Source organism: Camelus dromedarius, unplaced genomic scaffold (genome assembly GCF_036321535.1).
Source record: "Camelus dromedarius isolate mCamDro1 unplaced genomic scaffold, mCamDro1.pat HAP1_SCAFFOLD_88, whole genome shotgun sequence".
NCBI lineage: Eukaryota > Metazoa > Chordata > Mammalia > Artiodactyla > Camelidae > Camelus > Camelus dromedarius.
The window spans coordinates 152,634-164,830 of NW_026989831.1; the positions used below are offsets into that span (position 1 = coordinate 152,634).

At 36.8% G+C, this 12,197-nt stretch overlaps 1 protein-coding gene across 1 annotated transcript; it reads left to right on the top strand.

Moving 5' to 3' along the window:
* The first annotated feature begins 4,029 nt into the window (after positions 1 to 4,029).
* Positions 4,030 to 10,607, top strand: LOC135320886 (putative G antigen family E member 3). The gene is made up of 5 exons (XM_064484024.1): positions 4,030 to 4,093; positions 5,459 to 5,550; positions 5,977 to 6,085; positions 7,653 to 7,778; positions 10,555 to 10,607. The coding sequence occupies exons 2-5, from the start codon at positions 5,467 to 5,469 to the stop codon at positions 10,575 to 10,577; spliced, it is 342 nt and encodes a 113-aa protein (XP_064340094.1). The 5' UTR covers positions 4,030 to 4,093; positions 5,459 to 5,466; the 3' UTR covers positions 10,578 to 10,607.
* Positions 10,608 to 12,197: the final 1,590 nt, after the last annotated feature.

Genomic DNA, 12,197 nt, shown 5'->3' on the forward strand with positions numbered 1-12,197 from the left:
TGTACTTTCACTGGCTATCAGTGTATCAATAGTAAGCATATAAATAGATTTTTATTCAAAGTTGCATCTAGAAATATTACCCATCTGTCTTAACCAAGCTGCTATAACAAAGTACCACAGACTGGATGGCTTTTAACAATAGAAATGTATTTCTCAAGGTTCTGATGGTTGGAAGCTTGAGATCAGGGTGCCAGCATGGTTGGGTTCCTTTTTTTTTAACATTTTTTATTGATTTATAATCATTTTACAATGTTGTGTCAAATTCCAGTGTTCAGCACAATTTTTCAGTTATACATGAACATATATATATTCATTGTCGAATTTTTTTCTCTGTGAGCTACCATAAGATCTTGTGTATATTTCCCTGTGCTATACAGTATACTCTTGTTTATCTATTCTACAATTTTGAAATCCCATCTATCCCTTCCCACCCTCTGCCCCCTTGGCAACCACAAGTCTGTATTCTCTGTCTATGAGTCTATTTCTGTCCTGTATTTACGCTTTGTTTTTGTTTGTTTGTTTTTGTTTTTGTTTTTGTTTTTGTTTTTTAGATTCCACATATGAGCGATTTCATACGATATTTTTCTTTCTCTTTCTGGCTTACTTCACTTAGAATGACATTCTCCAGGAGCTTTAGGTTGCAGAATTCTCATTGTATCTTTACATGGCAGAAAGAGGGTGAGAGAGCTCCCTGGGATTCCTTTTATAAGGGCACTAATCCCATTTAAAAAGGGCTCCACACTCGTGACCTAATTATCCCCCAAATAACCCAGTTCCCAATACTATCACATTGAAGATTAGATTTCAACATATAAAATTTGGGGGAGAGAGAAACATTTAGTCTATTGCACTATAATTCAAAGAGTATGTTCAGGTGATAACCGTAACTCCAAGTGTTGTGGCTCTTATATTGCTGATGATATGACAGTGGTTAGATATGATGATTTTCTAAGAATGATCAGGGACCACACGCTAGTACAGGAATGCCAGAAATCTTGTTGGTATACAGTATTTGGCTACTTGGTCTTCCTAAGCATTCTAAACTGAAGTGAAGCTGAATAGTAGATTAAGGCCAAGTATTTGTGTGAAATGAAAACTATGTTTGAATGAGTACACTCAATAGGAAACATGATTAAAGGAATAAAAGGAAATGATTTTAATGAGAAAGAATATCCCAAATTCACTCCATAGTTTTAAGGAGGAAACTTTTCCAAATATTCTATGACTTTATATTCCTCAAGTGGATCTATTAAAATGTCAATATCTCAAAATCTTTGATTCTGTGTCTTAGTAAATGTGTCATTTATCTAAAGTTTATGGTGATAACAGTTTGATTAGAAATTCTTCAAGATTATTGCATAGTAAGATCTGACATTAAACACTGATATTTATTTGCATTGAAAGTCTCCATGTACCTTAAGAGAAAGTTGGTAAGAATAAATATTTATATTGAAAATATTTTGAGTATATGTAAAATGTGTCAACACTGAACACCACAATTGGCACTGTCACTAGATGCTAATTAAGTACATAATTACATACATTAAAAAGTTTCAGTAATTAAGGGTAAAAAGAGAATGGTCAAGGCAGCATCACCCAAGTGCAGAATCACTCACATGAACAAACCTTGAAGCTATAGAAGGACACAATAGGAGAGACTCTGGGCATTAACAGAGGTAATGAACCACAAAGCCCCCCTACTAATCGGACTTTCTTCTCACAACCTCAAGATTCCACAAGTAAGTTTGCTGAGGGTCAAATGCCCACAGTAAAGTTGAACCAGCTTAAACTACACTAAGAACTACTTCAAAGATTATGTAGGAAGACATTGATAAGAGTGAAGTTATTCTGAGTAGGTCCTAATCCATTATTCTCATACATAGCTGAAGACATGGCCTATACGCATTTATCTGATACTGTCTAAAGTAGTGATTTTCCATTTTTTATTACAATGCATGAAAAATATATTTTGTGTATAATTCAGTAGGCACATAAATATATGTATTGTGTAGTCTATTTTCATACTCTATATGCAGTTCAGGCTGATATTTACTATTATATTTTATCTCATTTCTTTAAAATGCTATTTGTGGTTGACAGCATTAATCTTACAACCCACAATGAATTGTAAACCACAGTTTGGTTAACATTAAAGTCTTTTCACAGAACATCTCCAATGATTAATAAACACTACTATCAAAGTACATGCAAATACACGTGAGAACACCCATTTTACTTCGGCCTTGGAAATTCAGTATTTTCAGACAAAAAGGCCATCTTTGATATAGGCCACTAGGGCTACCACAAAATATATAATTACTGAGGAAATGTAAGTACCATTTGCAAAGCTTCACATTAAAATTCAGGTAACAGTGTCTTTTGCTTATGACAACTGCCACTTGATACAGACAGGAACTCACAGGCAAAAGGGTCAGCAGGTTCCTATGGCCTCTTGTTCTTTTGGATCCTGTGGAAACTGTCCATGGGCTGGGACATAACTGAAGGTCATGCATTGCTGTGCTGTAGCAAAAGAATCCCAGCTCCTTCTGTGCTCCCATCTTATGAGGCAAGCATGAGAGCTGCATTTCACATGATAAGTAGTAAATAATTTGACCTCAGCCACCAAGCAGTCTGAGCTTAGATGACAGTTGCTTATGATATTCTGGAAAATGGCAGCAGCCCAGAATCTGTAGAACTAGTTCCATTCCCCACGAGCCTGTGATCCTATGGAAATTTACATTTCTTCATAGATTCTCCTGCTTAAAAGAAGTAAATCTCTGGTCTTGTGGGAAACTGCAGGTAGAAGAGCTGCTGGTAGGCTAGCTCTCCTTGCTTATCAGCCCAGAGAGAGTTCCTGGAGTCATGTATCAAGCAGTTCTTTCATACTTTCTGCTGCTTCCCGTGTGTCACCAGAGCAAATTCACAACTTGTTTCTGCCCAAATCCAATTATGGCCCTTGATCAAGTTGGTCAGTGGTTATCTTCCATAGGAATGGTGGGAGAAAGCTAAAGACTGGCATCAGGCTGAAGTCTGCCCTATAAAGTGAAGTGGAACAATTCAGGAATCATCAAAGCCCAGGTCCTCATGACCCACAGCTCTCCAACTGTCTGATGGCATGAATTTGACCATTTGCTGGTTAGGTGCTAACAGAAAGTCTAAGTCCAGAAATCACTAGCTCCAATTCTTTGAGCAATTCTTGAGTGCAGTACTGAAAAACCTGGACTTAAAGGGGGAAAAGCAAGTAAAAAGTGATAATGATAGTGCCCTTTCTGAGAAAGATCATAAAGTATAAGAGATAAACTAAGTAAGAGATTAAGGATTATAACTGATCTCACTCTTTTAAAAAATTGAAGAACTTTTACCAAGTCCAAGCTCATACTGCTTGCTGCAGAACAGGGCAATAAATCTTGAGACAAGGTGTTGGGGCAAGGAATATCGACTTTATTCCATAAGCTAGCAGACTGAGAAGATGGTGGACTAGTGAGAAGTACAGTATATAATGAGCATACTCACACTGCTGTGCACCATGTGACAGTGGACTGAGGCTAGATCCTAGAACCAGTATCTATGGATATTTCTTAACCATACACAGACCCCATGACCACAGATATATTCAAAAAAATCAGTTCTGAGTCCAGAGATTTAAATGTGCAGTACCACAAGTGAAAAAGGAAACAGATGTGAATGTATTTATTCTATGAAAATGAGCGAAGTCATTGCAAGCAAGACAGAAAACCCAGAAGAGAAGTTAATGGTTAATCAAAGCATGTACAAAAATAGGCATTAAAATCCTTAATATCCTTAAGCGTCTTTCTGAGACACTTTTACCACTAAGAGTAACCTGGGGCTGTCACTAAAGTTTGTGGACGCCTAAGAAAGACTGCTGTGGAGTTCCAAAAAAAAAACAAAACTTTTCAAGCTCCTTTTCTCGTCCTTGGGAGACTGTAGTTCCGGGTCTCAGCCTAGTGGCGGGACACACATACAGGCGCACACAGCGCATGCGCCTTGTTGTGCGCATTCTGTGAGCAGAGCTGGGCCAGAGGAGGTCGTGTTTCTTCCTTCTCGACTTTTTTCACCAGTTGAGAATCACCTGGTAGGTCCACAGATACAAACTGCCGGGAGTTTAAATGTGTGTGCACGTGATGGGGGAGGCAGGGAGCTTTGGGTGGGTCAGGCGGTGCGATCTGTGGCCTCTGAGGAGGGTCCTCAAGGTCGTCGTCCTTCTCCTCAGAGGTGCCATGGCCGCCATTGTTCTCGTGGTGATGGCGGGCGGGAAAAGAGGAGGACGATGGGCCCCGGAGGGTAGGGGGTCACTTTTGGGGTCGTTATTTGAGCTATCCGAGCCCTGGAGGCACCAGGAACTGCCCACAAAGCACAGATCCGGGAATCCTGGTGGGGTCCCGTGGAGGGCGGGGAAACTGGCCCACGCGGCACAGGACAGGCACAGTGCGCATGCCCAGGGTTGCGCGCTTGTCTTCGGCCCTCAGCGTGAGGCTTGTGCAACGCATTCTCGGTGCCAAGTTGTGCACATCAAGTCTCACAGTCTGGACTGTTTTTTGTCGGCTGAGATCACCTGGTAGGTCGACAGATCCGTCCTGCTGGGAGTTTAAGTGTGCGTGCGTGTGAAGGGGAGCCAGCGGGACAGCAGTGCGATCTGTGGCCTCTGAGAAGGAGGGTCTTCGAGGTGTCGTCATTCTCACAGGTGTCTTGGCTACCTTGGCTCTCAAGGTGGCGGCGGGAAAAGGCAGACAGTGGGAGACGGAGGGGAGTGGGTCGGGTGAAGATGGGGCGAGTATTGGAGGCGTTATTTGCAGTATCTGGGTCTTGGAGGCCCCGGAACTACCGACAGAGCAGAGAATCCGGAGTCGGCAGTGGGGCCCCGGGCAGGGTGCAAGGTGACGGTAAAGGAAAGGCCTAGAAAGGACCGATGTGGGGTTTTGACTGTGTCCTGAGGTTTGTAGTGCACTGAGCAGAGTGCCAGGGAAGAGTGTGCCACAGAGAGCTTTTATTGCCACCACCCAGCCCTGCCGTTTTAGTGCAAAAATAGCCATAGACTGTGAACGAGTGTGGCTTTGTGTTCCAGTAGAACTTCATTGAGGAGAGCAGAGAAAGGGTTTAGTAAATGAGAGTGTGCCAAAAGTGGTAGTTACTCAAGTTTTAATTCTCTAGTGGTATTTTTTTTAATGTCTCCATGATGATGAATCAAGTTGTGAAACCGAACCTCATATTTTGTCATGTACCTTATGGTGATTTCACTGCTAGCTTGGCTGACATAAATGGTTTTTCACACCCTTGCATTTGGTGTCACCAGAAAACATGTACACTTATACTTACTCTGGGACTTATTTTGAAAGTATTTTCAAAGTAAAAAAAACATTTAAGGGAATGCATTTAACCGTGGAAGTGTTATAGTGCTCCTCTTAAGTACATTTTCTAAATCACAATATTCTCCTTTCAGTGTGAAATATGAGTGAGCATGTAAGACTAAGATCCAAATCTAGAGGAAAGGGAGATGATCAAGAATCTTACCAGCTCATTGAACCTGCGGTTGTGAGTGCTTTGATATTGGAAGTTTTCTATTATCAGAAATTTGTTTTCCTGAAAATTTTGTTGAACTACTATAGATACAGCGATAAAAGTTTTCCATGCTGAAAGGGGGAAGGGAACATTGATCCAGGTGGGTAACATTCTTTGTTGCCTGTGGAAATACACATTGTGAGTTCTTTCTCATCCTTATTAACAGCAGATTGCACACATCCATCCCAGTGTAGCTTAAAATAGCTTCCAAAGTCCTTGTGGATAACTTTTCTTCCAGTAGCCTCTCTGTGGGAAGAGTAACTTCATTACAAATAAGCATATAGAGTCATTTTAAGTGTCTTTATACTTATTTATGACTAGATATGTTTACGTATTACATGTATTTATATCATTGGCATGTATTAACAGAACTTTTTATTTACACACACATACCCTTAGGCCCAGCAGCCCAGTGATGAACAACTTCAAGAGGAGGACCCACCAACTGAGAATGAGGATATTACATCTGGTCAAGAGAAAGAGGATGAAGGAGCGCCTCTGATTCAAGGTGAAGGGAAAAGGAAGAAGAATACTGGGGTGGTGGGCAGAGGTGTGTGTGTGTGCATCATGTATTATGACATACCATAACAGAAAGAGAGAAAATATTAGAAATCGATCTCAAACATTTCCTGAAAATTGCCTGAAAATGTAAAGAGAGTAGAGTTTGCAGCTTCATGCAGTCCTTTACTATAATGAATTTTTCCTGTTTCTTCAAGATTTATTTTGTGTGCTTGAAAATAGTCCTTGATAAATCACAGGAAACTAATTTTAACTACAAAAATGTACATTATTAAAATAGTTTAATTTTTTCTTCTTTGAACATGCTTGCGTGGCCTTTTCAGTCATTGCATCACAAGTGTAAGCAGCTTTTAATAGCAAGTGCAGAGTGCCTAGTCAGCATATCTTAAAACACCTGGAATACAGCCTATGTGCATAGGGCTGTTAGCCCCATTTTGTAAATGAGAAAATTGAGGCTCAGGAATTGTGGCTTGCCAGAGAGTACCAGACTCATTGGGACATAATTTATATCTCAGTCCAAGGTTTGTGTTTTTCCTACCATCTATTGTTGTTGTACCAAAAAAAGCTTAATTGTTTTGTATAAAATGCCTAACACTCAAATATGGCTGCACTGTACACTCTTTACGTATTGGCCTAGGAATAGATAGAGTTCAGTGGAGCAGAATAGAGACTCCAGGAAAGAGTTCAATGAATGATGGCCACTGTTTCCTTTGACTGATATTTTGATATGGTATGGTAAAAGCTGGGTAATTCAGGATACTGGCATATAGATATCTATGTTAGTATGATTTTTTAACTGGCTTTAAAAGATGTTTAAAAACTTTTATAATTAGGAAAATCAAAAGCATCTTAAAATTATCATGAAACAAATTATTTCTTCCAAATTTCCAGTATTTTCATCAAACACTTGTCAATCATTTACATAATTCAGGCCATAGATTACTTTAGCCACTCACTATTAAGAGGTTTCTACGATATGACTGGCAACAAAGACCGTTAATTTCTTTCCACTTTACTTCCTTTACTCTTACTATATGACAGAAATGTTGATGTTTGTCAGTAATAATTTGCTGTTACTTTTGATACTTTGTTCTAAATGGGAATCATTTATGGATAGTTATATATAGGGCCTTTGCATGTAAATGTAAGTAGTTAATTTTAACAATAAGTTTGAGGTTATTTCAATAGGGAATGAGTGTAACTACTATAGGATTTGTCACAGACCCACAAATACACTCTGCTAATCCTTCAAAAAATCACATTTTAATTGTAATTAAAATCCTATCCGTGGTATAAACTTTAGATTTCTTAGATAGCTGATACACTCTACTCTTAGTATACCTTGGTAATAAGTAGGAAATGTAGATGTAGTGTGGTATAGATTATTATTTAAAATGACTCATAATACAGGAAAACAAACATGTGAAGTCCATTTTTCCATCACATTTATTATCACACTGGCCTACAGGCTTTTATTTCATATATTTGAAGGAATGAATATTATCATCTCCTTATTTATATTTCATGTTTACTATTTAAATTGTTATCTTTTTAAGGTCCTGACCTGGAAGCTGATGTCCAGAAATTGCCTCAGGCAGAGACTGAGGATAAAGGAGATGATGATTCTGATGTCAAAGGGGAGATTCCATCAACTCCAGAGCCCCTTAAAATGTCGGAAGGAGGTGTGTATCCATTAAGAATGCAATTCATATGGTTTCTCTTTTTTCCAGAGTATTATATGTTTAACAATATAGAGGTAATGTTACTGTTACTTTAATAACAGAGTACACGTATAAATATTTTTTGAAAGATAGCTCAGACCCTGGATGCCTGACTGCCTGACTTACAGATTTTCAGATATAGAAACAAATTGAATCAAACCCATATTGTATTATAAAATATGAAAATTCTTTCTCTTGAGTAAGTACTTCAATCGACAGCTAGTAATTTTCACATTCTTTTATAATTTCTGCTTTTAACAAATATATAACACATTTGTAATAAATACCAGTTTCTATGAAATATGCTGAGGCACTGAAGTAGGTTCTAGTACCAGCTGTAACATAATTTGTGTGATTCTGGAAAATCCCTTAACTTCTAAACCTATCTTTACTCTTATATAAATAGTGAATTCAAATAAGATATATTAAAATCATTTTTAATGTTGATTTTTGCCTTCTCTGGTTCTGTTGGGTAGAATACAGAGATATTCTGTTTTTCATGATTTGTTTATGATAAAATGTCATCTTGAGTCAGATTTTAACATCTGAATTGAGATTTCATTGCTACTAAGATAATGGGTCAATACTCCTCTTGGTATTTGTTTTTCTGCATGGAGACCTGGATACTTGTTCTTAGATTCTATAAAATTCTGAATTATTCTAGCTCTTAAAAAATAATTGCATTTTAAATCCTTTACCCAATGAAGCATCAAACCACAGAATAATAAAATGGCAAGAGATAGTCTAGTATCCAGTTTCTGTGGCTGATCAAGTTGAGAGAGTGCATGTAGTCAGTGATCAAGGCAGGTGTGAGTAAGATACATATGCTGAGAGCATGCTCCCTGTCCCCACTGTCAGTCTAAGTGAGTACTGTTCCTAATAAAAATGCAGACACTATGATATGATCTCTTCTAACCATATCAAAAGTGGCATATTAGTTTCTGCCTTGAGACAACAGTTAGTAAGATGTGAAGTTCAAGGACTTCACCTTAGGAATTCCTGACTAATCAACCTAAGTATGTTTTACATACCTGTTTTCCATATTGCTGACTATTACTTTCAAGAGCTTCCAGATTTAAAGGAAAGACTCGATGTTTAGGGCAGAAATTACCTTCCATTAGTCTTCTACTAAACTTTTTTACTTTACATTGCTGAACCATTCCATTAGAATATTTAGATTAAAATATAGTTTTCAGAGTACTTCCAGGAGCCTATTGAACATGACTAAAATGTCCTCAAAGGAATATCATAGCCTTTAAATGGATATGTTATTAAATAGATAGTTAATTATGTGAGCATCCAATAGAAAAAGTAAGATAAAAAAGAGCAACAGAATAAACCTAAGGGAAAAGGAAAGAGGTACTTAATAAGAGGTGTGGATCATAAGTAAAAGGAAAAGTAATGCAACTAGTAAATCGGAAAGATTGCTCTTTAAAAGTAATTTATGAAGAGTATCCACTAGTTTACATAATCTGAAGAAAGTTGAAAAAGCCCAAGTATATACAATAAGGAGTATGAGCAAGACACTAACAGACATTGAGTATATTATATAATTGAAAGTGAATACATTCTTGAAGTCTAATATTTTCAAAATATTGATGAAATGATTGATAATACTAGGAAAACATATATTATTTAAGATATCCCAGTAGAACCTGAATATCTAAACATCACAGATACCATGGGAAAACTTCTAAAATTTGTCACACTTGTCCCTCAAAAGCAGTTACTTTTAGTTAATAATATAGTATTGTATACTTGAAAGTTGATGAGAGTACATCTTAAGCATTCTCACCACAAAAAAAAAGAGTGAACCTCTGAGATGATGGATGTTTTAATTACTTATTTTTATCTTGGTAATCATTCCCTAAGGTATACATACACTAAACCATTACATTGTGTGCTTGCAATGTACACAGTTATATTTGTCAATTATTCCTCAGTAAAGTTTTTTAAAAAGCATTTACTTTTAGAAACAAATGTTTGGCTTGTCTCAGTCTCCTTTTCTCCCACCCTCTCCTTTTCTTCTTCCTTCCCTCTCTCCATTCATTTCTCACTTTCTTCTTTTTTGTCATGTTGTAAGACATGGTATATATGTGCTCCATATTTTGATGTCAAAATGATGCTAATGATTTAAAACTAATGTTATTGTATAATATACAAACTGGAATACTTTCAGGTGTGGGAAAAAAAGGCATTACTCATAACTGCACCAGGATTACAGGTGAAAATGGAGACAAATGGTTACCCTAAACAATCCCATAAGGGCTAACCAGCCAAAGAAACATTTTTGCTTCTACATAACAGAGAAAAAAACAAATGTAGTAATGGCTTTTCTATTTACTTCACTTAAGCAGTAACAAATATGACATTGCTGTTTTAGCTATCTTATATTCAGAATATTATTTCAAGTTGAAGCAGTTACAGTTTTTTGTAAATTTCTTTTGTTAGGTTTTGTGTGTGTGTTGTTTGGACTTTTAGTAAAAGTATACACAATTTTTTTCTTTCCACTAAAAACTACATTTTAATAAGTTCATTTTATTTAATGTGTTCTTAACTTGAGCAGCCTTTTTGTTTCCTTGTACCAATAGAGAGTAGTGTGTTTTAAAATATTGGTTAAAATATATACTTGGAAGTCTTATAAAAGCAAAACTGTAGTGTCCTTTGTAATATCTTTAATGTAATCTAAATACAATTCTGCTAAGTAATGTTCCCAACTGTTATGTTTATCTTACAGAGGAAGGAGAACCACAGGTTTAAGGAAAGACAAGATGAAACCATGCAAACTGTTCTTATGTTGCATATTTGACTATTAAAATTCTCTCAATAAAGTAGTACAGCTTTCATCAAATAATCTTGCAAATCTTTTGTTAAACTTATTCCTAAGTGTTTGATGCTGTTGAAAATTATATCATTTTTTAAAGTTTGATATTTTGATTGAGCAAATATATACAGATATATTTTACATTGATGTTCTCTACAGCAGTCTTGCTAAATATGCTTATTCATTCCAACAGTTTGTGTCTAGATCCTTTGTGACTTCAGCATACCCAATTGTATCTCTTCTTTGAATGCTAGCAGTTTGTGTCCGCTGTTTTTAACATTATACTTTTTCTTCCTTTTCTTTTTTTACAACATTGGACAGTGTTGAATAGAACTGGTAATAATGGACATCCTTTTCTTATCCCTGATAGGAATGGAAGTCTTAGCATTTCACCACATTTACTGTGAAGTAAAGGAAGTTCATTCTAATCCTAGTTTGCTAAGAATATTTATCTTGAATATATGTTGACATTCATCAGACATTTGTATGCAATAGGAATTTTTCCTCCATTAATCTGTTAACGTGGTGAATTATGTAGGTCAATTCCTACGTTTAAACCAACTTCGCATTCCTAGGGGTGGGGAATGGTCATAATGTATTAATCAGGAGAATCTACATGTTAATTTGCTTAGGATTTTTATGTGTGTCCTCATGAGTGACACTAACCTATACTTTTGTGTCATGTACTCTCTTTTCTTGGACTTTGGTATCAAGGTTACACTAGCTTCATAAAATTAATGGGTATATAAAACCTCTTTTTCTATTCTCTGGAACTGAAGTCTCAGCAAGGCTGTGAGTAGTGTAGGACCAGGCTTTCCTGTGATTGGTTATTTCTGAATTGCTTCTCTCTTTTAAGATTGGATCCTGCTTAAAAGGCACAGATAGAAGGGGCAGCTCCAGGTTCCCATCCCTTCAAATTTTGTGAGGCACCCATCTTCCCTACAAGACACCTCTAATGCTGCTGTCACTGAAAGCTACCTGCTCCTGTTTCTGTGCTGATACTAATCTTCTGTACACAGTTAGAAGTCACCACTCTTACTAGCTTGCCTGGATGATTTTGATCTATGCTGTATGGTCATAAATGACCTACCAAACCCAGACCTGTGTACAGTTATGACAATAGCTCCATTTATTGAGTTCTTTTATAACAACAGGAATAATAACTCACACTTATTGGGTGTGTACTATCTGTTAGCCAGTTCCCTGTGCTAGATTCCATACATATATGACCTCATTTAATATTCACAAAAAGGTAGATCAGAGTATACACAAAGTTTGTATCTGACTCCAGTAAAGCAGATTTGGGGATTCAAGTTTTAAGAAGTCCTTGCTCTTTCACAAAGTAAATACTTATGAAAATGTTAGATATATAATTGATATTGTACGTGACGACTGCAGTGGTAATCTGATGTTTTCATAAGGTCTTAAAATAATATTTTTTCATTGTTTGACATAAAGGCTTTGTTCTTTCCTTGAAAGAAAGGTTTCCCAAAATGTGGCACACAGACCTCACATGGTCTCCCAGATGATCATTGAGAAACATTTAAAACTTTTTA